Consider the following 27,500-nt stretch of genomic DNA (forward strand, 5'->3'; position numbering starts at 1 on the left):
GCAGTGTGCACTGCAGTCATCTGAGATACCCAGTTAATTAAGGTTTGCCATTTGACCTTGCCTCGGAACTATCCTCCTCTCTACACCCTGCCACCCGGCATGCAGGCTCACACTCGACTACGCACACACACACACACGCACGCACGCACGCATACACACACGCACACACGCCTACTTGGGAAGCCATGCACAAACAGTGGCTGCTGAGTTCCACGATGCACCTCTGCAGTACACCCTCTGCAGCTGCCGATTCCCGCCTCTCGACTGCCAGAGGCTCACAATGCAGCAAGGTGACTCAATGTTATTGTCGTCTCCTCAGAGAGCCTCCTCTCGCTGAATTACAGCATACAGGGGAGGCTCAGCCTGAGATGTAATAAAGAACTTTTTCCCCTGTTGTCTTTTGTATTCAGCCCACACATTTATGGACTTTATTTCAAATCTCAGTGGTGCTATATGTAACAGGCAGATGCCTGCATAAAAAAAAATCTTCAGCATTTAACGACGTTCATTATTTCAGGTCTCAGTCCCTTTAACTCGGTGGGGCGTGTCAGGGCACACGTGTGCTCAGACTCCAAACGTTTAAAATGAACTATATTACGACGGGATATTATTTCACTAGTTAATTAGACAACACTTTGCATGTTGTGACGTTGTACTTGATAAACAAAACCAGGGGTTCATGATCCGTACGGTGTTTGGATTTCCTGTCAGCACAATGTGTGTGAAAAAGATGTATTGCCTTGCGCAACTGTTAGTTGCACAAAGAGATACCCGGAGGAGCAGGTTGTTATATTCTGTCATAAAGTTTTAAGATTGGATGGATGCCAGATCCACTATGCTGCAACTGTCAAAATTCAATTTATAATATACATCTTTATCATCACTTTGAAAAGAAAATGGACAGGCCAGTCATTCTTGTTGCTATGACTGTTACCATGCTACTCAGACAGCAATAAATGGTCTTATATTCAAACTGTCACATCATATGCAACAGCAACAGGACGGCTGATTTGAGGAAACCATTATCTTCAATTTTCCAACCGTTTTTCTTGAATGCTTCACCCACTGAATCGACCGTTTGATTATAGGAAGCACTTTGACGGGTGTACTTCATTTCCATTGTGAACATCTTTGATGAAAGCTTATGGAAACTCAAGGTTAAAAACCCTGCCCAAGCCAACATACCATGTCATGTAGTTGAATAAAAATCCCTTTTCACCATGGTAGGAAGTAACAGAGTAAGATCAGATTACGAAATGTGTTACGCTACTATCTTTATTTATTTCCGCTCATTAGTGTTTACAGTTAAAGGCACTTTATACTTTCACACCAGCATATTTCAAAGAAAAAAAATGTACTTTTTCCCACGCTATTTGACAGTAAACCCTGAAAGTGCTCAAAAAAGCTTTATCATAAAAGCAATGCAAGGTTTAACCCTGACAACAATAAGATGAAACCATTACTGCAATAGCATGTTAACCATCAGCACATTTTGCTTTGCACCAAAATATAACGCCATGATGTTCATCAAGTGTTTTCGTTTTTGTCACTTGAGTGAATTTAATGTTTAGAGGTTTTTTTTATTCGGGGAGTCCCGTTTAATCATTTTTTACTTCCTTATATGACTATGAGTACATCTTTCACAAATGTCCCTCACTCAACTATGCCAAGAACTAAATCAAGCATGTCAATTGAGTTGAGCACACAGCCATGTGATACTAGGCCTGCATCACAACAGCACCCCCTGCTGGATACCTCTGATCACATGGCATTCTGTCAATGGCATCAATCCATTTGACCATTCCTTTCTAGGGTCAGTGTTCAATTTGGGGAAAACCCAGTAGATATATCTCTTTATTGCTGGCAAAGAAGTAACATTACTCTATGAGGCTTTTGAGGACTTTTGCGGTGACAATACATAACGAATTACATACAAATAATAATGTCATAAATTCAAACCATTCCTTTCATTAATAGCAAATTAAATTCTTATTTGCTTTTCAAGATCTTAAAAAGAAAAACCCATCTGAGACACATCAGCGTGTGGAAAGGCCGAGTGAGTGGGGCCATCTGTAAGCACAGCCTTCAGGTCCGACCCAAGATCTCCCTAAGAGGCCGGTGAGCTCGGCTGGGCCAAGAGGTGGACCTGGACGCATTAATCACATTGTGGACGGCTGCCTGCAGTGAGGTGTGCAGCGGCGGAGTTGATTCAAAGGCGAGGTGGTGGAGTTTACTGCGGGCAGCAAAACTTTATAGAGGAGCTACAATAGAACTGCGACAGAAAACTTCGAGAATTTGAGATTTAACTGCAGGCACATCCCAAGGACCGTCATTTTGACAACCATGGGCTGTAAAGACCCAATTGAGTAACTCTCTTAAATGATTCCATCAAATACTTGATGAATAATACTATATAGCAGTGGTGTGGGTTTCAATTGAACATTAGGAGGGGCACATTAAGTGAGGGGTGCGGGGGTCCTACCCTAAGAAATTTTGCGCATCAAAGACTTAATTTCTTGCATTTTGGGGAATTTTCATGCGCCAAGATGTGCCTTTACTGCATCAATTTATTGTGGAAGTAAGACTCCTCTCCTTCTTTCATGTTTTTATTGGGGGGCAAAATGCGTTCTAAATATTCAGGTAGGTGTATCTTCTGCGTCCCCCCCTGAAATCTAGATGAATATGACATATTAAAATCCCAGCTGCCATGGTGACATGTCAAATCTTTTCAACTGCAAACTGCAAATCCTCAATTCCATCCGTAGAACAATCAATACAACATTTTTCAGAAAATGAACTTCTAGTAATTTGGATAAGGATCGACCTACACCTAAACAGTTGTATAACGACAGGCTTTTGATCAATGGGAAATGTCAGCTTTTCAAAATATTAAGCGTTGCATAAGTGTGCATGATTTGTTTGCAGAGTAGTTTGCTTGGACAATTTCTGGGGACATCGCATTATTTATTTTGTCTAAAAGTTTCATTATTGGGCCTATTTACTCATGGCCTAATGCAGCAACGGAACACACCGGGACCACATATAAAGGAACAGACATATTCATAGACATATAGACATAGACATAGACACAGGCGCAACAGACATATTCACATACAGACAGACAGACAGACAGACAGACAGACAGACACAGACAGACAGACAGACACACACACACACACACGGCAGACAGATTATCGACAACAATTTTTTTCCAACAGTTTCTCCCGTGTTTGGAGTGAAATTTGGCGTTATGAGACCACGCGTTTTTGACAAGAGCCTCAAATAATGGCTGTCAAGTGATGGCTCAAATTTTTATTGATGTAAAGAGTTTTTTTTTTTTTCCCCAGATCAATTTCAGGATTCCATGTTGGTCACACAGCCACACTCGTAAAACAAGTGAAATGATCATTTAATGTAGTGCAATTTAATGTAAGTTAATTTGTATTTATTTATTCGTTTGTTTGTTAACGGATCGATTTTTTTTTTTAATCTTTTTTTATTTTATTATATTATTACTCCAGTATTATTATTATTATTATTATTATTATTATTATTATTATTATTATACATCCTCTTTCTTCCGCGTTCCCCTCGCTGCGCTGTCACGGCGCCACGTACGGACTCGATGCGACGCAACGCAACGTGCTGCGACCGAGTGCGTCGCGTGTGACGGACAGCTTTGCGCGACCAATCGGACCTTGGAACAGACGCGCGGTGGGCGGGGCTTGTCCATCCCCCCCACCGACGTCGCGTCGAGCGGCAGGACGGACGGAGCTGCCTTCAGACGTGGGGGGAGCGTCAGCGCCGAGGGACGACGCCGAAGATTTACACGATGTCCGGGGTTCGACGCGCAGTAAGTGGCGAAGGGCGACGCGCGCATTGGGGCGCTTGTTGAAGTGTCTCACGGCACGGCGCGACGGTTCATAAACAAGAGGCGTGCCACCTTTTCCCGGTGGCACGCCTCTGATATCAGTGTCCGACAAGCTAACCACGGCGGGGCAGTAACGTTACCCGTCCGAACCGACCCTGTGTGTACAGATTCCCTATTCTTCCCGACTTCCTGTCTTCGACGCCGTGCGCGCAGAGGTGTATTATCGGTCTGTCTGTCCGTCTGGTCTGTTACCGAGTGTGTCGCTGTCTCCGGTGCGAGCAGATGTGCCGGCTCCTCTGGGCCAGCTGGCCGGTGTTCCTGACCCAGGTGCTGTGTTCGGCGGCGGTGCCCATCAGCATTGACAAGACCAAGGTGAAGGAGCCCGAGGCCAAAGCCGAGGAGAGCCAAGCAAATGTGGTGAGAGATCTGGGGAGGGGGGGGGCCCCCGTGTCTCGTAATAAAATCGAATGTGTTGTTTAAATGTCCTCGCAAAATGTTCCACACCTGTTTTCGAAAAGAAATTAGCGTTTGATTTTTGTCAGTATCCCCCCCCCCCCCGCTCCAGCGCTATTCTCAAGCTTTCTTTGACGAATAATGTTCATGTTGGGATATGCAGTATGTTCGGTGTATTGCTTGTGGAGCCTCGTGTGAGTTATTTGTTTATTCATTTGTCTTCCACAGGACACGGGGCTCCACTATGACCGATACCTCAGGGAAGTCATTGATTTTCTAGAAAAAGACCAGCACTTCAGAGACAAGCTCCACAACACAGACATGGAAGACATAAAGGTATGTTTTTGTTTTGCAGTTGTGGTTGCCTGTGGAACATCGCCTTTATGGGATTTGATGTTGGACTTTAAGGGGAGGGTGAATTGACCAAATGCATTTTTTTTCCTTGTAGTTATACTGTGTGGATGTTGTTTTGTTGCCTTATATTTATTGAAAATAACAAACAACAAATTCCAGCAAAGGTAGGGCCGGTGTTGCACTGCTAAAAGGCACTATGGTAAAACAAAATCAACAAAATATCTTCTTTGTGAAGGACAAATATCCTTAACTTGATTACGACACATTGGAAATGACACGTCATGTCTTAATGAAATATTGTACTTTGAAAGCAGAAGCATGCGAATGTGAGGCTCAGGGCTCCTCCCTGTTCAGGCTCTAGGGCGTTTACATCTATGCTTCTTTGCGCATATGCCATTGTAATATCTGAAACAAAGCAGTCAAAAGCGGGTTTAATTCAAGTCTGTATTTATTAATAATCATTGCCTCATCATGAATTTGTCACACAGCAAGGCAAGCTGGCCAAAGAGCTGGACTTTGTGAGTCATCACGTCAGAACGAAGCTGGATGAGCTGAAGAGGCAGGAGGTGAACAGACTCCGCACGCTGATCAAGGCCAAGCAGGACCTGGAAGGAGGGAACGGTGAGTAGCGCTACATACTGGCTCGATTTTCCTTAATTGTTCTGGCAGAGGATGCAGAACAGGACGAAAATGCAATATTGCCAGAAGTGTTAAGGAGTATTTTCTCTTATGTATAAGGCAAAAATACCATGTAGGTGATTATCTCTGCTTCTGCTCCTTTAGTCTAGTCTTCAATCATTAGACTTAAATCATATCAAACTGGGCTTGTTACAGAAGTGGTTGCTTTATGCTTTTGGCAGTATGGGTGCCCAAATATTTATTAAGATATATAATGCGGTGGGTGTGTTTATAAAAATAGAAACTGTTACATCTATGATTTGTGAGTGGGGGGTTTATTTGTGAAGGAGTCCACTGCATGTCTCCTATAGTGTGGGAAACGGACACAGATTAGTGTTTGATAAATTACTTTTTCCCCGGCATCACAGAGCACAATATGTATGTAATATAGCAAAGCAATTTGTAAAGGTTATGATGAGCTAATTTGAATAATTCCCCACTAAACAGACATGGTCGTGGATCACCAGGCTCTCCTGAAGCAGTTTGAGTACCTGAACCACATGAATCCACACACCTTCGAAGTGGATGACCTGGACCGGCTGATCAAATCAGTAGGTGCCGCTCACTTACACTTAAAAGGGTTTCCGCAGGTCTTTAAAAGTTCTTAGTCTGATATCCAATCATTTGAATTTCAGGCCTTAAAATGTCTTAAATATGATTTTGACAGGTCTTGCTGTATTGTATATGTATATGTATTGGATTATAAAGGTCAGGGATACAAGCAACTTGCATTTCGGATAATTTTCACGTCAATAGAGGGCAGGGTGGGGGGGGGTGACCCATTTTCCTATTATTATTATTATTATTATTATTATTATTATTATCAGTCCAAAAGAACAATGCATTCCACGATCGGTTTACTAGTGGACTCTTTCTTTGGCATTACGTTAGAAGACGTGGACACGGCTCTCCGGTTGAAAGGGCTCCAAAGCAGGAAGTGATGCTGCGTTCACGGGCACTCGGAAAACTAATTTGTGTCGGAAGTGATGCTGCGTTCATGGGAAACTGGGAAAACTGTAATTTGTATTGATATTTCAGACATGTGGGACTCCAGTTTTCCTTCATATCCTTTGTAGCTTTTTTGCAAGTATGGATGTGAAAAAGGTCTTAAATTGCATTTATAATGATCTTAAAAAGGTGAATAAAGTCTTAGTCAAAGTCAGGCCGAATCCAGCCACGCCGAAAACCTTGTAATGAAAGTCTAATACACTCCCATGTTAAATATAGAATCTTCCCCCATATTTCTAATCAAGGCCACCAGCGACCTGGAGAACTACGACAAAGAGAGACACGAGGAGTTCAAGAAGTACGAGATGATGAAGGAGCACGACAGGCAGGAGCACTTGAAGGGCCTGGACGAGGAGGAAAGGAAGAAGGAGGAGGAGCATTACGAGGAGATGAAGAAGAAGCATGCGGACCACCCCAAAGTCAATCACCCAGTGAGTGTTCTGGAATTTAAATACATTTTTAAAATATTTTTTCTAATGCAAATAAAATGTGTCTAAACAGGAAAGCCTATCCCTCTGTGATTCGCTAGACTTTTAGGGTTTTTGCCGCTAAAACCTTTGTTTTATCCCTGGTTCGTAAAATTCTGTGAAACAGAATATATGATGTGAAAATCACATCCTATATTTATAATATAAATATAGGATGTGATTTATTCCTGTTGAAAATACATTAGGCATGTTTTTCCTTCTTTAATCAAACAGATTGTGATGAATTGTCAGTGATTTTCCTGAAATACATTACTATGTATCACAGAATCGACTGTTATGGTGACACCATTGTTATGGTGGGAAATGTTTTGTGACTTATCCCTCGTTCTGCTTTCACTCGTTTTAATCTCCCCACCGTTTGGGAGCCACACAGGGAAACTCAGCGTTGGGTTATTTTGCAGACTTGTATAGTGGAGGTTTAAGTCCGGTTTCTGTCGTTTACAGTAAGAAAAAAAATAAATAAAAATGCAAATGATGTTTACTTTTGAGCTGTTGAGCAGAGGTCATCATGTGCCATGGCTCCTGTGTGCAGGGCAGCCAGAATCAGCTCAAGGAGGTTTGGGAGGAAGCAGACGGCTTGGACCCCGAGGAGTTTGACCCCAAGACCTTCTTCAAACTGCATGGTGAGCCTTCCCCTTGTCCCTGTATAGTGTACAATACCAAATAAATGGCATCACATAATTCATTTTGGTTTTCCTTGATGTAGATACCAATGGAGATGGCTTCTTTGATGAACAGGAACTGGAGGCTCTTTTCACTAAAGAGGTCAAATCTCAGCACCTTACACTCAAGGCACTCACCTTACAGTAAACTTTTGAACGGAGGGGGGGAAAAAATAACAACTTATTCTTATTTTCAGCTGGAGAAGATTTACGACCCCACGAATGAAGAGGATGATATGGTGGAGATGGAGGAGGAGCGGCTGCGCATGAGAGAGCACGTTATGAATGAGGTGACTGTGATAAAACGCCGCCCGGGCCCTGTGAACTTTACGAGACGTGATGGATGAGCTCACTCAAGGCCGTGCTGCTCTGTTTCCAGGTGGATTCCAACAAGGACAGGCTGGTCTCCCTGGACGAATTCCTGGTCGCCACCAAAAAAAAGGAATTCCTCGAGCCTGACAGTTGGGAGGTCAGTCGCAATAAGCTGCTCTTTACGGTGTCTGCAGGTCCTTAAATTTACTTAAAATGTCTTAAAATTCAATTTGACAAATATTGGGCCTCAAAAGTCATTGAATAGTACAATACGTTCGAATTTGAGGTCAAATTTTGAATTTAAATATTTTGTCTGATTATTATTATCATTTTATTTTTTATTTTTTAATCCGTATATTTTGTTCTGGTCATAAATTGAAGTTCTTATAAATTCTTATAAATCAATAAGACTACCACTGAACCTTCATGCTTACCTGTTATACTTGAAATACAAAATAAAATCCTTACCTTAGGGTTAGATTTGTCCCAGTTGCTAATCAATCAATTTACTCTCTGACCTAAAGGAAACTTATCTACAATACTTAAATGATAGAGTTTATTTGTCCAAAAATCTGTCTTAAGGTTTGTTAGAATTTTGTGTTCAACAAAGTGTAAAAATGTAATTCCCTCTGGTTAAAACTCTGTTTCATTTTGAACTTCAGTCCCAGTAGATTTAGTGCTAATGAGCAGTGTTTAAAACCTCCCTGTGTCGCTCAGACGCTGGAGCAGAACCAGGCCTACACCGAGGAGGAGATGAGGGAATTTGAGGAGCACCTGGCCCAGCAGGAGCACGACCTCAACCAGAAGGCCGCGGACCTCCAGCAGCAGCGGGAGGAACTGGAGCGCCAGCAGGAGCAGCTGAACGCACAGAAAATGGAGCTGCAGAAGGTAGAGCGTTCTGCTTCAAACTGTTAGGAAGGGTTTCACATTTAGTTGGGCTCAAATGCTGCCAGCTGACCTCGTTTTTAGGTATGACTGAAGGAGCTCACTGAAAGGTGTGTTGTGCAGCACAACATTGACGGATTTAGAACCGGAGCGAATTTAAAACTACACTGATTTTTATCCCCCAGCCATATAAGAAAGAAATCATATTTTGGCCATGTTGCCCATTGCAACCAGTACATGTTGCTTTCTGAGGCAAATAACCCACGAAAAACAATTACAATGATTACATTTTTTACATTTAGTCATTTAGCAGACGCTTTTATCCAAAGCGACTTACAATTGTTCAAAACACCGACGGACGCAGCCATCAGGAGCAATGAGGGGTTAATTGTCTTGCTCAAGGACACTACAGCATGCTAGCAGGAGGAGCCTGGGATCGAACCAGCGACCTTTAGATCACTAGACCACCAGCTCTACCGCCTGAGCCACCATCCCCACATGATATTAAGCTGCTAATATGTATTGAAGTTCTTGAAATTATAAGGTTTTCTAATACTGTGCTTTTGACATGATTTGTCAGGCCGTAGAACATATGGAACGCCTGAAAACGCAGCAACCCCCTGCAGAGGTTCACGGTATGTGGAGCCCTTTTCATCCCCCCCCCCTCCCCCGCCTTTTTAAATGACGTTCACACTTTGACCTCTGAGAACGTGAAACAAGTCGGGTGTCTTATTTCCGTTTCAGTGGAAGGAAACGCTGTTCCGGAGCTGCACGGAAACGACCACCCTCTACCTCCGGGCCACCCGGCCGCACCTCAGGAGCACCACGCCCAACCTCAGGCCCACCACCAGGACGGAGCCCCGGTCCTCCAGGGCCACGATTCGGCCCAGCAGGACCTCCCTCCGGGCCACCAGGAAGCTCCTCAACACAACCTGCTGTAAAAAGCTGCTGCGACTTCCAAGATGGCGGACAGACGAGGGACGGTAATTCCAGATGAGTCTGACCCCACAGTCCCAGCACCATCACGGACCTTTTTTTTTTTTTTTTTTTTTTTGTTCTTCTTTTTTTTTGTTTATTTTGTTTTTGGCTGTGTCGTTGAAGTGCGGCCCCTTCATCTGTGTGTCACACTTAACGTTCCCAAACACCATTGAGATAAAGGAGGAACAAATGGACCTAGAGCGGAGAATGATACCAGTGCACAGACAACTGTCCAGTCCTCGGATCAAAGAGATCCCGATGATAAACATTGCAAACCTGCAACCCTCAGTATGCGTTTACCAATATGCGTCCTCCTTTCAGTTTTGGAAACTGGGTAATTGGATTGGGTAATGGGATTAACAAATCTTTGCTGTTAGGTAATCCACCTTTCAAGCTACTGTTTACGATATAAAGAATAGTTTATTAAAAGTAAATATGAACTGCAATGTGTGAAAAATACATTCTTATGATTTTAATGTTATATAATTAAGAGAGTACTTGCTAATCAGTAAAGGTCCTGCGCTGGAGCTTTACTGATTATTCTGTCGTCACACCAGATTGCATTTTAAATTCATAAACCCAAACAGACAATCATAAATGTTTTCATTTCTCGCCTTAAAAAAAACCCCGTGGATGCTTGTAGGAGAGGGACGTTGTAACGCAGAGAAGTTGTGCAACTTGTGCGACTTTGTCAAAATGCATCTTAAAAATACCGAAAGTGTGTTGAAGGAAGTCCGGGAGGGCAAATATTGCACTTGCACAAACCGCTTAATTGGGTTTGTGATGCCTACCGAGCATTTAAAGAAAAACATTTTGGTTTGGGTCTGATATTAGTACTTAGAATGCTCTCGTATGGGCTGATTTAATCTTGGAATTTATTTGGAAAATATGTTTTGAGCAAAAAAAAAACAAAAAACTTAGTGTATTTGTTTTCCGTTTAGGTTGTCTTATGCAGTATTGTTTGAATGTATTAGTGTTGAGCCTGGCCAGCTCTCAAAGGGAGTTTGATTGAAAGTTTAAATTTGTTTGTGATATTGTAAATGGCCTTTATGTAGAGGAGAATTTTTTTTTTTTTTTCTGCGGTTGTCCCTTTTTCTCTGTCAGTGGTTTGTTTAAAGGAAAAGTCTGGTGGGGTTTTTGTTTTTTTGGGGGGGGGGGTTAAATATACCAGACCTTTTCTTTAAGCAAACATTTGGCCTCTGGACTTGGTCTCCAGTTTGACTAATGCTATATTCTCTGGCGGTTGCCCCTGTGTTAAAACATGATCAGGACAACAGAACATCCAAATTATGGCTGGGGCTCTTAAGTAGAAACTGCAGAGTTGGAGACTACTGAAGCTTTAAAACTATCATACGTCGCCCAAACGGTTTTGCCACAAATGTCGACATAATCCCAAGTTAAAAATAAGTGGAATGCATGCATGCCTCATTCCTACTTAACATGATTTTATTTTATTTTTTAAGTCAGAACCGATTGCTGTGATATTCAGGTTGCGTCCCCTTGGTTTCCACTTAGCGAAGTTAGTTGCAAAATTGCTGTTATTGTGGTTATTTTAGCTGGAACTATGACCATGGCAGATGTGTGTTGACTGTTTATACCACATTTAACCGAGGAAACTTTAAATTACTTTTTGATTACCTACAAGCTCCACTGTTTTACTTCCCAAAAAAATGCACATCTTTTTCCCCTGTCGCGACTTTGATTTGTGTGCCAAATGTTTTTGTGTTTTTTTTTTTGTTTTGTTTTGTTTTTTTTCTCTCCCTTCCAAACCGCTTGCTGCTGGAAGAGTGGATAGTTTGACGATGCTGTAACATAATAAAGGCATTTGACGTTTTACCAAACTTTCAGATCAAATAGTCCATATTTAAGAACAAAAATAATTATGCAATAAAATATATAAATTAGGAAAACGGTTCACAATTACAGGTACTCCTCACTTAATGACAGAGTTCTGTTCCGAGGACCAGGTCGATAACGAATTGGTCGATAAGCGAGGACCTGTGTTATTTCACGGTAAGCGGGCGTGGCCATTGCGAAGGCTAGTGTAATGAATACTGACAGACTGTGGGAACCAGACTGGTGTGTGTGTGTGTGTGTACACACATACAGACACACTACTCACAAAAAGTTAGAGATATTGGGCTTTCGGGTTAAATTTCAGGATGAAGATAACATGCACTATAATCTTTACAGGTGAACTGAATTTGACCTTCTCTAAACTTTTGAATGCACATGTCCAACTGTTTAATGTTTCAGTACTTTTTGCACAACTTGCTGTTCTCTAACAAGGAGCTGAACGGCAAAATTCACAGCAGGTGTTTGAACCATGAATCGACCAATACATCACCTAACTGATCAACAGTACCTCGCCATTGCGAGGCTTCAAACAGGATGTTCTCAGAGGGAAGTGGCCGCTGAGCTTAGAGTGTCACAGAGTGTCATCAGCAGGTTGCAACAGAGATACAGAGAGACTGGAAGAGTCACAGAAAGGCATAGAAGTGACGTCCTTTAGCCACATCCCACACTGATGAGCGCTTCATTGTGAACAGTGCCCTGACCACACCACCAGGCACTGGTGGTGTGGGCAGGTACCCTTGCAGGTCGTCTAGCACGCAAACCATGCTGATGTCAACGGTTTCAAATGGTCTGACGTGACACTTGGGTGCCTCTCACCTCCCTTAAATGTGCCTGGAGGTGAGTGTCATTCATCATCCGGTTCCGCAGGGCACTGTTCACAATGAAGCGCTCATCAGTGTGGGATGTGGCTAAAGGACGTCACTTCTATGCCTTTCTGTGACTCTTCCAGTCTCTGTATCTCTGTTGCATCCTGCTGATGACACTCTGACACTCTAAGCTCAGCGGCCACTTCCCTCTGAGAACATCCTGTTTGAAGCCTCGCAATGGCGAGGTACTGTTGATCAGTTAGGTGTTGTCTTGGTCTCATGATGTCAAAATGTGAACAGCATGATGAAGAGGACTGTTTAAATACCAATTCTAATTGAACCAGGAAATTTATTGGTCGGTTCATGGATCAAACACCTGTTGTGAATTTTGCCGTTCAGCTCCTTGTTAGAGAACAGCAAGTTGTGCAAAAAGTACTGAAACATTAAACAGTTGGACATATGCATTCAAAAGTTTAGAGAAGGTCAAATTCAGTTCACCTGTAAAGGTTATAGTGCATTTTAGGTTCATTCTGAAATTTCACCCGAAAGCCGAATATCCCTAACTTTTTAAATATATACATGTTTATTAGTCTGATACCCGGTACAAAAGAAAATTATGTAACTTCCCAAGTCTGAATAAACAGGTTTTGTAGAACCAATGGATTGAATCTCTACCTACTCAAATCAGACTGTTTATTAAAGGACTACAAATTGTTGGTAGAAAATGGTATCTGTGCATCCCTAAAAGAACACATCTTGAATTCAATCAATTTATACGATTTATTTACACAAGAGACAGTCAACTGCTCGAGTGCCAGAGGGCAGATAGGCCCCTCATTTTAAAGCCCGGTGCAGCAGTGTAAAATGCATATTGAGGTCATCTCTCCCAACAACCACCAACCTTCTGCAACTCACTTGGACATAAATCAAAAGCATTCAAGAGTACGACTGGAACACGAAGTCTAAATGGTGGCAACCAGGTCTAAAAACAAGATCACAGCAGCAGGTTAAACAACACATCTTTATTGAAAACATCTCTCCAACAATGACATCAGCTTACAAAGAGGTGACCGTGCTAAGTGGGTGGTGTGGAAAAAACAGCGTCCATGAAAATTAAGAACTGCGGGGGAAAAGTGGTGAACAGCATAGGGCGGTAAAGTAAAATATATGATTTCTCAGGAAATTTGGATTGACAGTGGCGGGGTATTTTTTGCATTTGTTTTGTACAAAAAATAAATTAATGACATCTTTCAAGTTTACAGGAATATCCATTTGCTATTCATTTTTTTTAACACCCGGTCCTTGCTGATCATTGTAAATGCTGTGAAGTTCAGCACTGCTCTTGTTAAAACATGAACATGTATCTACACATACCAAGGCTGACCGACTGATAAGGAGACAAAGGAAACACAAAGAGCACAATAAGAAACAAATGAAAAAAGAAAAAGGTTAGAAAAGTGTTCCGGGGCGAACACATCTGTATATATTGAATGTTCCGACGTGGCGCGGTTTGATGGTTCCTCGGGATCCTTTTAGGACCTCATGGCTTGAGCGCTCCCCCGGGGACAACCTCTGGATCCCTGGGCCGCTCCCCGTTTGTAGCCTTGCTGATAGCCTTCCTACAGGGGACACATTCAAGACACGTCCCAAATAAATCCCCGTACTTCTGTTGTCGAAACACAAACCCTGGCATTTAAGCCGAGCCTTATTTTTTTTCAACTATCCCTCAACGGGGCAATCGCGGAGAAGGCGGTTGTGGTTGCCACATTAAGTGGCCCCCGGCTGAAGCTTTTCCGTCAATACTTGGTCAATTTAAAAGATTCCGATGCCAATCACTACCAATTATTGAAAAATAAGGCTTGGCTGAAAGGATGAAATGAAGTTGGTACCCGTGGGTAGGTGTTGTTCGTGTAGTCCCGAGATGCATTGAACTGGTTCTGAGCGTAGCCACTGTTTGAAGTGTTGGAGAACGGAGGGCGGTAGCTCTCATATGCCCCTTTAAAAACAAAAGAGATGAGATAGAGTCATCATTATCAGACTTTTACAACTACAAACACTAGGCAGAATGTCCCCCAAATAGAGAAAGTGTTTTCTACAGTCGGGTGTTTTTTAAAGTTTTATATGTATTTATTTTTAAAGGTCACATACTATGCTCCGTTTGAAGTTAACATAGGTTTTCTGAGGTCCCCAAAACATTTTTGCTGAAAACACCGCTCAGATGACGCATTCTAGCGTGCCTCTACAACCCTCTGTTTCTGTGTCTATAGCTTTTAAATGCAAATATGCTGCTGCTCCCCACGCCCCGCTCTGGAACTGGTTGTGGCTTTCCGGCCGTGCCGCGCTTACCCCCCCCCCGTGAAAACACCATTCACGACAAGTCGACACCCATTCGCTTATTTCACTCTCCCATTATTTAAAAGTGTTGATAGGATGGCGCTCATCTTACAGACATTTAACTAACAAACCAATACCGTAAACGTTATGGTGGATCCGGCAGAAAGTAACACCAGTAACTTTCTAGAAAATTACATCTAATATATTACCTCAGCTATTGGCGATAGCTAGTACTAAACACCAAAAGAAACACGCAGCACAATTATTTTTCGAATACTTGAGATATCCGTCGTCTGCAGTTTTCTCACGAGCAGTTATTGATTCCTCTTTCTTTTAAAACATTTGTGCTGGTCTGTGCAGCCAACAACAGAGCAGTCCCCATGCTTAGCTCTCGGCTTCGACATAATGCGTGGGTCCGGCACTTGCGAGAAAGAAATGGCGCACCGTCGCAAAGGTGTTTCTCAAGCCGTAGGTGTAGATACTGAGATGGGGGAGGGAGGGGTGCAATTCTAATGAGCCCCCACTTGACGTAGGAGGGGGAGGCACATTTTAAAGGCTAAAAGAGTGGTTGGTCTAACGAGCAACAGGTAAAACCCCCATCCCCACACACACTCAGGAGAGGAGCCCCTTAATGACACATGTCCATCTGCTCCTGGGCCTACTCCTCCTAGTCCACCCTCTACTGTACAATGAAGTGTGTCTGAAACCTCATCTCCGGTGTCTCTGTGCCGCAGGTCCCTGAAAACGCCACTTGGGTGGCGTGTGGCAGGCGAAACTGCCACAGTGAGTTTTTCATAATATGTGACCTTTAAGACAGATGAACACTTTATTGCCCTCAGGCGGAACCTTAAAACAGTGTGATTACTCTGAACTCATGGAAACCTCCTTGGTACCTCTGAACCCATTGGAGGAGCCCCGGTAGCCGTTCACCACACCCCGGGCGGTGCGGGGTCCGCCCCTGGGCACGGCCCTGCTGCTGTAGAAAGCCTGGCCCGAGCGTCCGAACCCTGCGGTCTGGGAGTTCTGCTGGTGGCCCGCTGCAGAGGACATCACCTGGTCGTGGGGCTGAAAGCCACCGACCACTGGATGAAATGACGGGAGACAAAGTGTCATTCACTTTCAGATGAGGAATTTCTTCCTCCTGATAAAAACAAATGGATCCGTTGAGGCTACCTGACTGCAGAGCGTCCTGCGGGATTTCCGGCTGCTCTAGAGCGTGTTCGGCCGGGCTGCTGAAGCCCTGTGCGTAGCCGCTGGGGAACTGGCTGGGAGCCTTCACAGTGTCCACTGGGCCCTCGCTGGCCGAGGGAACCGGGGTGTTCATATTAAATACCTACAGCGGGAGAAAAACAAACAAACTGTTTTGCATTGTATGGAGAGTTGCATTCTCAAACAACTTGACACGTGAAATAGAATTTGAGCTGTAAACTCACATATGGTGAGATAGAAAATGTGAGTATGTTGCTTTGGCGTTAAGATACTACTCTTAATGGTAATTTCCCTCTCATATTGCAGGGTCAAAAAAATTGTGATGTATGAAGTTAAGCCAGTATACATATACATAAAAGAATGCTGAAATATTTCTTCAGAATGTGGTATTCCTAAATATACACAAACACAATAACACCTTTTATGTGAGCAGTACTGCAGAACATTGTACTCTGTACACATTTCCATTCCATTTTTCCAAGGCAAAAAGAAAAACAACCTGCACCAGCATCAGAGGGTGTTGAAACATTTCTACATGAAATGATACATGAAATTTACATGAGAAATGAGACGGAAGCTTAAAGAAACGTAGATGTGCCGATAGCCTTGTTGGATAGAATTAGGACAACCACCCTCAGTACTCTTGGCATATAAACACTGTGATCCTACCGCTTGCATGGACTGGAATGGTGCTGCGTTGACATTGATGCCTCCGCTGTGTGTGGGTTTTGCTACAGGTGGGAAGGCAGGGGGCAGGGAGGATGGGGCGGGGGACATCGAAGCCTGGGGCGGGAGGGTAAAGAATTGAGGTGTGTGTGTGTGTGTGTGTGTGTGTGTGTGTGTGTGTGTGTGTGTGTGTGTGTGTGTGTATGCATGTATGTGGAGAGGGGAAATGGGGGGGGGCAGACAACACAACAGGTTAATGGCCTTCAGACACACTTGAGACACTTCCACAACACGTCCCCACAGGCAGCAGGATCCAGCTCCGGTTTTACCTGGCTGTGGCAGGCGGGCTCCGCCTGGGAGCTCTCTGTGCTGCTAGGCTGGTAAAGTAGGGGTGAGGAAGAAACCATGGGGTCCTGAGGGAGGAAGGGTGGGAGTTTGATGGAAACACCTCAACTAGGCCTGTTTGGCACCACGGGAGAAGACATTGCCACCAACCACCACCACTCACCCCCTCCTAGAGGTTTTATTTTTTTTTGCATATGTTTGCCCCTGTTTAAAACCAAGTTTCAACAACTTCTTCAGTTGCTTGCATTGTACTCACTTGTGAGGACTCTTGGGATCCAGACACTGAGCTTATTTGAGAGAGTCGAGACTCCGAAAGGACTGCCCAGAATGAAAAGAATAGAAAGTGGAAATGTAAGGAAATAGACCACGCAAGAACTGCAAAAAAGAAGGCACGGTGAAAGGTAGTCAGCAGATCCTGACCTGGGGCACAGCTGATCTGCTGCAGATCCACCGTCTGCCTCGGCTTCATGGGCTGAGCCGACACAATGGCCGGGTCCAGGGCCTGGCCATCAAACTCCAGCATGGAGTCCTGGGGGAGACAAATGGAAAAAGAGGACTCAGGTTTTGGGTCAGCCTTCTCAATGGCACAGGGCACAAAGGACAGAAACAACCACTGATCACACCGCTGAAGTGAACCCAACCTAAACTTAACCCATTTTAAATGAAATTGGAGAGAAAGTGAAAGTGCTGTGAGAATATTTTCTTAAAGGAACTGGTTCTAGATTAGGGGTTGGTAAATCAAATACTCAAAACAGATGTGAATTTTCAATGTGATTCTATTTGAATATGGGGGTGTAACAATATATCTAAATTTAAGTAATCACATAAACATATATGCACACACTTGATGAAGAACACAACCTCATATAGCCCCAGTCTCATATCTTTATTTCAGCACACAGTGTTCATTCCCACACACATGGAGGTGCTTGCAGTCAGCTTTGGACTCCTACCAAATATAATTGCTACCATACTGTATTGTTGTAGCATTATTGTTGATCATACAATCAAACACAGTTGTGTACCCTCTTTAATGCACGTACTCTGCATACTGTGTACACTCGTCACAATAGACAAACTCCCGTTGAAACCAGTTCAAACCAGTTCTAGTCACTCCATCGCCTGTTACATTGTGACAAACTCCTTCCTATGTCATAATGCCAACCGTGACTACGTCAACTTGTGTGTCCTGAACAAACTGTTCGTCGCAGGGAGCTGCTCTCGAGCTCATCTCTGATCCGACCCTTGTACAAGCTAAAACCAACGTCTGTCTGCCTCCAATTTTATATATATATATATATATATTTTTTTTTAACCACAGACTGAAAAACTGCAGATTAAAGCGACTCTTTAATTTCTGTAACATAATCTGGCGCCAAACAGGACCGAGCTGTGTCCAGGGGGCCCATCGACGACGGAGATGGCATAGACTAAAACACTCGTTTGGAGGACCGTCCTTCGGTGGGACTCTGGGACGCCGCCTCGATCTACGTTACTGATAGCGGGGTAAGACAGATGTTGTACGAAGTGTTTGAATTCAGGATTTATTTAATGATCCAAATACCAACGTATTTTTCCTGAAGTGAAGACATTGGCTGTTTTATTTCCAGGTTTAGAAGAAACCTGGAAATATAGTGATGACTATGTTTAACTAGAGTTCTATTAAGACCGTAATAAAGTACGTGAAATCGAACCAAGACTTCTACTAAGATCGTGATAAAGCACGTGGAATCGAATCTAGACTTCTATTAAGACGGTAAAGTACGTGAAATGGAATTTGGTTTCCACAGTTCTACTGAGATCCTAAAGTACGTGAAATAGAATTTGATTAATCTATTGAGACTGTATTAAGTACATGAAATATGTAAAAGGGGAGAATAAGGAAACACCAATTGACACAAAGGTAATCCCCAGGTTAAGAGGCAATCATGAAATAAATAAATACAAATTTTAAAAAGCAGCTTCAGCTGAGGGAATAGTACTAAAAATAGCCTAAATAGCTGTAGCACTCCAGGACTGCAAGAAGGCAGCTTTGAAAGCTGCCGTGAAATCACCCTCATGGGTCTAATAGCCGTATAGAGTGCAGTCTGGGACTGTTGACTGAATTTCACCAAGGGTACCAGGAATAGTAAAGCGCTAGAAGAAGGACTCTGTGAAATCCAAAAAGAACAGTGACAAGTCAACTAGATGGGAGAATCTGGGATTCCTCACGGGCGGTATTTTTTGGTCTAAATCAACTACAGGTGAAAGTCAGAAAAGAATAAGAAGCAGGGAGAGGAAAAGGGACGGATAGATGAAGATCAGGGAAAGAGGCAGGGAATGCTGAAACCATCAGCACCACTATCGTATAATGCTAATCAATGTACTACTTGGCATCCTATGTTACCAGCCGGAACTCATCTGGACCTGGACTCCCATCCTCCTGTACGGCGTCAACTTCCAAATCCACCCAACCTCATCATTAATGATGAGCCTAACATCAACGCAGAAATACCAGTGGTCGACCTCGACGACGTTGCCCCGCAGATACGGCTACCTCTACATCCACCCAACCCGCCTAAAGGCGCCGAGAAAAGAATCTCCACCAGACACCACATGAGACTCCTCTACGATCCGCATTCATCTGTGGACTGGTGTTTCCCTATTTGGTGACATGTTGAAACGCTCGTTTGTCACCTGGAAGACGGCAACCTTCGCCGACACCATCTTCCACGCTGAACACGCCTACCAGCCGCACCAAAGGGACAAAAGCAGCAGACAAGATCAGAAGAAATAACGTGAGTCCCAGACCCAGAAGACTATGCTCGCCCAGGCCATCACTCAAGGTCAGCAAGGTCCACGGCCTCAGCAAAACACCTCAGGCCAGACCCAGCGAGGCTGAGGATTTCCCGTGGAAGTCGTCCCAATTGCCGATGTCGAGAACGTCCCATAATAGGCCGCAATACCCGCTATTGCTGCGGCCAGGAAGGACACTTGTGTCCGCAACTGTTCCAGGTCGCGACCGAGACGACCACAGGGCAACTGGGGCCAAACGGGGGAATCTGGACACTATCAGAGTTGACGGCGGGAGGAGGGGACCCCAGGGAACGACCCAAGCCATGGCTCTGCATACCCGGATCAGGTGACACATACACACACAAATATGAATATTGTGAATGGCATCCGCACACACTCAATTACAGCCGATGTTCAGTGAAGAAATACACGCGTCCATGTAATAGAATGCCGTTGGCGAGTTCCCAACCTTTGATTTACATATTAGAGGTCAGAAATTAACCTTTTTCGTCGACTGAGGAGCCACCAAAATACCAGTTCAACCTCCTTTGTCTACTAAAACATGTACCATCATCGGCTGTAACAATATTAGAAAATAATGACACTACACATCGTTGTTTCACATACCACATATATCTTCATTTTGTCATAATTACTAGTATTTCATAAGTTTGTGCCTTTCATTTATTTCTTTATCTTACATCTTTACTTGTTGCTCCGGAGCCATCATGCACACACTGATCGAGGCCTGCAATCTTCTGATCCCAAGTCATACATGCCCTGCCGGCACTCCACCTAATAATGGGTCTTAATGACTGAGAGGATTAGCGTAAGTACATACAAGCTCCTCCAGTAACTTGATCCAAGCGCTATTTAATGGTGGACACCAATAGCACATGCAGGGCTATTTAGTGGCTGTGGTTTTGAGAACTGCAATGTTCTGTTGTGCCGTGTGGAAGAATGTGTGTGTTAATGGTTGCATGAGTCATTGTAGTGTTTTGTGTGTAAACAGAATCTGTGAGTATGGAGGTTTGTTGTATGGTCTAAACCGCCGACCATCGTCTGACCCACGACTCGGCCAGTCAACAGGGCCCATAGAAACTAAGGTGAGCAGAGCCATTTTGAAAATCTGTATTAGTGTTGACTGTCTGAGACGTTAAAAGACTATGGTAGTAGTAGAATGTGTGTTTCCTCCTTGTGTGCACTGTATTTTGTGATGCAGCATTGTTGCTGAAATTGATGTTGTTTGAACGTTGTTTGAGTGCTGTTGGGATAAAGACGACAGAAATATTATTGAATTTTGAGGGAAATAGAATGACATGGAAAAGTGGATGAGAAAACAACGGTTAAAAGTCACGGACAGAGATAGGAGGAAGTGAGTCGCTAGAGGAGTTGGAGCGTACTGAGAGAAGTTACCAGAAGAGATTCCAACCGCATGCGCTTTGCTGATGACGTGGGAATGTGTGTGTGTGTAACTAACCCCGCCCAGGATCCACAGGTTAGCCACCACGGGAAGATCAAAATTAAAAACTAAGTTCCACCCACTCCAAGCTACAGACATTTAGCATAGATTATAGTGCTAATTTACCGATAACCATATATAACTTCGGGTTTATATAACTACAACTCAACCCATCTGACCCCAACTGAACCACCAGAACTGTCTCGCCCGCTCACCAACATCCCTGCCAACCTGTGGACAAAACGACACCAACGCCATCAGCGATGCATCCACTGAGGAAGCCAACGCCACTGCCAAAAGCTAAGCACTCGCACCCAGTGATTACGCCCAGCAGAAACTGTGAGCCGGCAAAGCACATGGCACCCATTTAAACGACTCTGCGGAGTCAGAGGGACCCTAGCGTTCATACTAATCACAACAATATCAATAGCACTCCCGATACTGTGGCATCTTGCTCAACCGCTAAAAGATAATGGGATCCTCAAACCTACGACCCCACAACCAATGGAGTACACATGGCTACATCATCATATGTCTGGGACTGCATGATACACTGCACCCATGTCAACTGAAAAATAACAAATCTGTAAACGCCCGGCAGGTTATTGGACAGCACCAAGCACTCGCTTATTTGACAAGTACAAGGCCCAGCACCAAATTTCTAATGGATTCGTGTCCATAATCTGTCCCTGGTGCACAATAAACAAAATGTCGATCGTGGATTGACATAAGTTTTTTTTAAACGTATTAATTGCATGGAGGCTGTTGTGGTGCTTGTAGTGTGGAAGCCGATGGAGGATTTGAAGACGGTGGTCTCGCATGGCACGGTTGGGAGTCCGGTGATAAGTTGCGGCTTCAGGTCATTATATATATATATGGTAATAATATCATTAAATATGAATAATTAATATAATTGCCAGTGGAAACCAGATTATCAGATGATGTTGATGACTCAGTTAACGGATCACTGATCACCGGGAAACCGATCTAGATGCGCTCTCTCTCAAAGCCATCATAGGTTAATGTGTCTAATGCAAAATTCAGTTTTGAATACTGCAGACAATGTCTCAGGCATTGGAGTATTTCAATGTCTGAGACATTGTCTGCAGTATTCAAAATAGTATTAAAAAAACGTTTTTTTTAAATTTCAACACTTAAAAGAGTAACACTTTAAAGAGCCACAGCTGGTCATAAAAGTGCTGCATGCAGCTTGTGAAAACCCAACCTTTTTTCCTTTTTTGAATCCCAGTCTTTTTGATTTGAAAATTGCATTCTATTACAATGTCATGTCGGTTTGAATTTGATTAATCGTTTAGCCATAACTGTAACCCAGAAGGCAAATTCCTGGAGTTACAGGAACGGCAGTCAAGCAAAGCGAAAAGTCATCATAAGAACATTATTGCATAATGCAATATGGTATAGTATAAACAAACCTATCGAATTAAAACTATTGAATTATTATACACAATTAATTTGTGCACAATTATATGAATCAATATTGTTGTATTGAAATGACCTTAAAGCGTCCTCCCCACTCCACAGCTGGCCAGGTTGTGCTTACCTGCATGAAGTTGTAGGTCCCTTGCATCTGGGCCATGAGGTCTTGCACCACCTGCTTCCTCACCACTGGGTCTGGGGTCTGACAGGGCCTGACGTGGTTCACAGCAAGGAGGGGCTCTGGAGTGATCTGGGCGAGCGGCTGGTGCTGTGGAAATTCACAATCTGTTCAGCACACACGCAGGCTGACAGGTCGGGAAAGCAGAGTTGGTTTTGTTTATAAGAGAGCAACACCTGAGCCTCAGCCGTCCAGCTCTCCACTTGGTCTGTGTCTGTGCTGCTGTATGCCGCTTCTGGAATGAACTGTCTGTTTACAAACTACAACAGAAGACCACACGCTAAAAATACAATACAATAAAAGCAACAACATTTCCAACATTTTTGTGTTTTTAATCTCTTTACAAAACATTACAAGTTGTTCATTCGGGACTTTATATGTATCCATCACTCACTTCTGTGGATTCAAACTGAACGGGTTCTGTGTATTCTTCAGTTGCGGCTCCTTCTGAGGAAACACACGTCAGAAAGAAGTCTTTATGTGAGGCGCACAGAGCACTGCTGACGCGGGGGAGGACAAAAACCCTCATAATGACTGGAGAACCTGGATTAAAGCGAGTGTCCAAAGGGACCTGTAGGGATCGGTAAGCAAACAGGTAGATTACTGTTGTGTGAGGTGACGTTACCATGTTCGGACGGCTGCTCATCAGCTTCAGACTCTGCCGCTGCAGGCTTGGCAACGCCCTCATCCTCCTCTTCTTCCTCCTCCTCCTCATCCTCTTCTTCTTCCTCTTCTTCCTCCTCCTCCTCCTCATCCCCCTTTTCCTCCACCGCCGCCTCCTCACACACACCATTCTGATGTGTGCGCGCTCTGTCGAAGTGGCCGCTCAGGAGCACCCTGTCCAGAGTGGTCTTCAGTGTCTTGTCTGGAGGAAACAGATCCAGATACTTGAGGAACTAGAGCCAACTCAGAGAATCCAAAACCTGTGGTGCTAAGGATGGTGGGCTGCATCGCATTTGGCGAAAAAAACCTTCAACGTCTCCTACCAGCCTGCTATCCCAAAAAACTCCAAACTTTTCACCGCGTTTTGTAGAAATGTTGGGCTGAGGTGGGAAATGCAACAGGTTTTCATCTAAACATTATAATCTTGCGACGTTGTACTGTGTAGAATAATGTTTAATACGAAAATCCAAGGCACGGCACTTCAAGATCTGCCCCACAGTTCTACGGGGAGCGCTTACATGTGGTTCCTGCTACAGCCTTGTCCCGGCCCTCGAGCAGCTCCCACAGGTGTAGCGAGGCCTCCTCGTACTGGTCAGTCAACCTACAAGTCAGACCAGAGGGAGGGATATTCATACGTATGTGGCCAGAAGGAGGCATGCTACAATAATGCTTAGAAATTGTCAACAGAAAAATGGTTGTATGTTCTGATAATATTAAGCCTTGAGCCACCATCAAAGTCTTCAACCATTCTGTACCACAGTGCAGTCAAGACTAGAGTCCAAGAGTCCAGTCCGTGACCGGAGCTTATCTAGTTTAAGTTGAGTCTGAAACTTTAATGTAGTGAGTCCAACTCAATACGTAGAAGGGTTAGACTTTTGAGTAGAGACTTAAGACCAGAAGAGTCCAACTGAGGACAATGACTTGTCTGGGTGACTTGTATTTACCATGTTTGCCAATTAGAAACACAAATATCACAATTCCGCACTGAGACGGTCAACAGACTGTGAAGTTTGGGATGTGAGACCAAACAGCGAGAAGTTCTGCCTCAAGTACTACCACACTGGATCAAACATCTTATGGATCTAGATCAACTCTTAGGATAATTTTGGGTACTTCCAAACATAGCAAGCGGTAATACCTGACATCATAGTTTCTGTCTGGTCCCAAAAGCTTGTAGAAACGGTCAAGCGCTGTGAGGTCAGCGTCCGTGAGAACAGGGACTCCGCCGGCGTCGGGCCGCTTCAGGTCCTGTCGGACTTGGTCGTCTCCCAAGCGCTCCAACAGGAACTGCAGCTCCAGCACCGTCTTCAGCCTCCGCTGCTCCATCTCGTCTCGCTGCAGCTGCTCCCGTCTCGCAGACTTCTTCACCGCCTTGCTGACCTGCACAGTCACAAGTCATGCTCCGCGTCCTCGTACAGGAAAGAACATACACGACCGTAAACTATAATGCAGCAAGGACCGCACCTCTTGGCCCAAAGTCAAAAAGCTCTTCTGCAATTCCCGAGCAAACTCCAGGTTGTTGATCACCTCCGGAAACTTTAACAAGGCCTCCTTCAGGTGAAATATAGAAGGGAAAAATTAAAATAGTTTGTGTGAAAATGCATGATTGTCGTTAGATAGTTAAAGCAATATTGTCGTTTTGTAACACATCACCTCAGCAATAGAATACAACAGAGAGGCTTTTATGCTTTTTGCTTCAGTGAGGCCTACTTGGGAGTATGTTTCAGTGTTCAGGTTATGTGCAATTCACACACTACTAGCACTAATATTCCCGGTAAAGGTGTGTGGAGTCCGCATCGGCGGAGACGCACAAGCGCAGTGGGAGTACCGGCGCATTTGCCTCTCCTCCGGCGTTTCACTGTACAACAGAGTATGCTTTGACCAGAATGTCCAGGAATTCCACAGATGTGCCGATGAAAGTGGGAAATAAACCCGACCATCACCGATGGAATGTCCTCTAGTGCAAACGTTCCAAATCACCAGCTTGCGGACACTGCTGGGATGTGGGATATTTGCCACCGGGCCGTGAGAACACGGGCGATCTGTTCCGCAGTGGAGCAGCAGCAGGAAACTGAGTAAATTAAATACATATAGAGTTTTAATTTGCTTTGTTTGCAGAAAAGATTGCTCTGATCAGGGCTGCAGAACTGTGCATAATGCTCCCCTTCCCCCCCAGTACTAAATCTAAGCATTACAATTTTTAATATATTACAATATTAAAAATAAAGATTACACATTTGAATGTGATTACAGAGGAATAGCTGCAGCCCTACTCTACCCAAATGTCTTAAAACTGACTCTTGGATCATTTGCCCATGGCAATAAGAAGCAAAAAAGTCCACATTTCCATCAGTGAAGGATTTTTATTCTTCATTATTGTAAAACTTGTCTTAAATCACTGAATTATATGCAGTTTAAAAAGGTTGCCAACATTGAGACAGAGTTACTACATGTTGGCAACCTTTTTAAAGCCCCTCCTGGTAACAACTTCCAGGAAATAAACCAGTGGACCAAAAAGGAATTTGTGCATAACAAGGCTACTACAGTCTACTTTAGAACATTATTATGGGCCCAAACTGAGAACCATTGTTTTTCTACATACCAATTGATCCTGGTTGAGCCTCTCTCCTTTATTCTTCCTGGCCTGATAGTCATCCAGTTTGGCCTGCAATTTTTTAAGAAATTAATGAGTGTCATACCAAAGCAAACCTAAAGACGCAAGCTGGCATATAGGTGCTGTTGGCAAGTTACCTTTTTCTTTTCCATGTTGCGAACCTTTTTCTCAATTACACCAATAACCTGCTTCATGGCCTCAGAATGAGCACCAGGTCCCAATTCTGGACTGGCAGACTGGACAGCGCTGTTGCCAACTGTTGCTGAAGGCATCTGCGAAGATATTAAGCACAGATTTAAACATTGGATACCAGGCACATCTACATGACTACAATCCACGGTGTCAGGTTGCCTCACACCCAACCCAGACAGTTGGGAGAGGCTGCACTCCTCCCAGGAATCATGAACTGGAAAAGGAGGTCAAGAAAATGAATGTTTCTAAATGGAAGGCCAACGTCCATCTATAGCTTGTTGAATAATTTAGACACGGAATATCAGACATGAATAGATCAATGAAGTGAATTTGATTTACACTTTCCATTATTGGCTCAGGAAATGTATATTAAACTATACTGATATTAAATCAAACAGGCACCAATAAAACTAAAGCTAAATTGTATAAATTAAAATCAATATTAACTGCCTAAATCAGTTTAACCCGACAACCCCAAAAGGGAAGATTCTATGTTTAGACAGGCAGAGAACGTCATTTATATTTCGAATATCAACCGAATTTTAAGTCAAGCTGATATCGATCATAAGCATTATCTGAATGACAAATGTAATTTGGCAGTAATTTTCCTGTCTGCTGATCCAGGTTCTGTTTTGCTCTAATCTGGCAACCCAACTGCACTCCTGTCATCCACGAGGGGAAAAGTGAAACCGACACATTCCAAACCAAAGCCACGAGAAAATATGCCTTCATATCAACCCATTTGTTGGGGATATTTTTTTTAGCTGAGGTTGCTGTTCATCCATATCGTTGACTGACCACAACTAGCTACGCTGGTTTCTCAAATTTCTCAAATTGGCATTCACTTCTTGCGCAATCAGTGCATTCTTGCCGGGAAAGGCGGACCCCGCCACCAACGACGGAAACCGCGCAAAGACGAGCACATGCATGACGCAAACACACTGAATGGCCTTTTTCTCATAAAGTAACATAACTCATAGAGGATTTATTTTTCATGTTATGGATCACCCCTTTTAAATAATCTTTAGTTATTTTTAAATAACTTAGGATTAGAAAACGCATTAAAAACAAACCCACAACGTCATCACAAATTCACGTTTTTCACATCATATACAATATATTATTATATATGTGTGTTGTATTATAATGTGTCTGAAGCTATAAATTAACAAGTATTGATTAAAAAATAGAATACCAAAACGTATAACTAAGTCAACAATAACAATATAACTATGTGGCCGTAAAAAAATGGATTTTTATTATTATTATTATT

The 27,500-nt window shown here is 43.5% G+C and overlaps 2 protein-coding genes across 4 annotated transcripts in view; one reads left to right on the plus strand and one right to left on the minus strand.

Annotated features, from left to right (window-relative positions):
* The first annotated feature begins 3,761 nt into the window (after positions 1-3,761).
* nucb2a (nucleobindin 2a) lies at positions 3,762-11,326 on the plus strand. The gene is made up of 13 exons (XM_079998347.1): positions 3,762-3,853; positions 4,154-4,288; positions 4,553-4,660; positions 5,167-5,299; positions 5,804-5,907; positions 6,610-6,795; positions 7,385-7,475; positions 7,559-7,617; positions 7,712-7,804; positions 7,894-7,983; positions 8,544-8,714; positions 9,292-9,346; positions 9,456-11,326. The coding sequence occupies exons 1-13, from the start codon at positions 3,833-3,835 to the stop codon at positions 9,650-9,652; spliced, it is 1,443 nt and encodes a 480-aa protein (XP_079854473.1). The 5' UTR covers positions 3,762-3,832; the 3' UTR covers positions 9,653-11,326.
* Positions 11,327-13,344: 2,018 nt separating this feature from the next.
* The window catches only part of caprin1a (cell cycle associated protein 1a), a 14,926-nt gene continuing 770 nt past the window's right edge, over positions 13,345-27,500 (minus strand). The window contains exons 2-18 of one of the 3 annotated variants that reach the window (XM_079998345.1): positions 26,173-26,307; positions 26,024-26,086; positions 24,886-24,972; positions 24,560-24,801; positions 23,940-24,022; positions 23,384-23,623; positions 23,153-23,202; positions 22,935-23,018; positions 22,705-22,848; positions 17,327-17,435; positions 17,163-17,224; positions 16,891-16,974; positions 16,565-16,678; positions 15,860-16,019; positions 15,580-15,768; positions 14,242-14,348; positions 13,345-13,971 (exon numbers count right to left, since the gene is read on the minus strand). In XM_079998345.1, the coding sequence (XP_079854471.1) occupies positions 13,885-13,971; positions 14,242-14,348; positions 15,580-15,768; positions 15,860-16,019; positions 16,565-16,678; positions 16,891-16,974; positions 17,163-17,224; positions 17,327-17,435; positions 22,705-22,848; positions 22,935-23,018; positions 23,153-23,202; positions 23,384-23,623; positions 23,940-24,022; positions 24,560-24,801; positions 24,886-24,972; positions 26,024-26,086; positions 26,173-26,307 (2,040 nt within the window). In that variant the 3' untranslated portion in view covers positions 13,345-13,884. Of the gene's footprint in view, positions 13,972-14,241; positions 14,349-15,579; positions 15,769-15,859; positions 16,020-16,564; positions 16,679-16,890; positions 16,975-17,162; positions 17,225-17,326; positions 17,436-22,704; positions 22,849-22,934; positions 23,019-23,152; positions 23,206-23,383; positions 23,624-23,939; positions 24,023-24,559; positions 24,802-24,885; positions 24,973-26,023; positions 26,087-26,172; positions 26,308-27,500 lie in introns of all 3 variants that reach the window. The other 2 variants (XM_079998344.1, XM_079998346.1) reach the window with 2 other exon arrangements.

Source organism: Zeus faber, assembly GCF_960531495.2.
Source record: "Zeus faber genome assembly, chromosome: 3".
Lineage (NCBI taxonomy): Eukaryota > Metazoa > Chordata > Actinopteri > Zeiformes > Zeidae > Zeus > Zeus faber.

Excerpts from the sequence above, each read along its gene's own strand:
- nucb2a (XM_079998347.1), top strand. The coding sequence starts at position 3,833 with ATGTCCGGGGTTCGACGCGCA. Across the intron at positions 7,476-7,558 it reads GACCTTCTTCAAACTGCATG|ATACCAATGGAGATGGCTTC; the intron begins GTGAGCCTTCCC and ends TCCTTGATGTAG. Across the intron at positions 9,347-9,455 it reads ACCCCCTGCAGAGGTTCACG|TGGAAGGAAACGCTGTTCCG; the intron begins GTATGTGGAGCC and ends TTTCCGTTTCAG.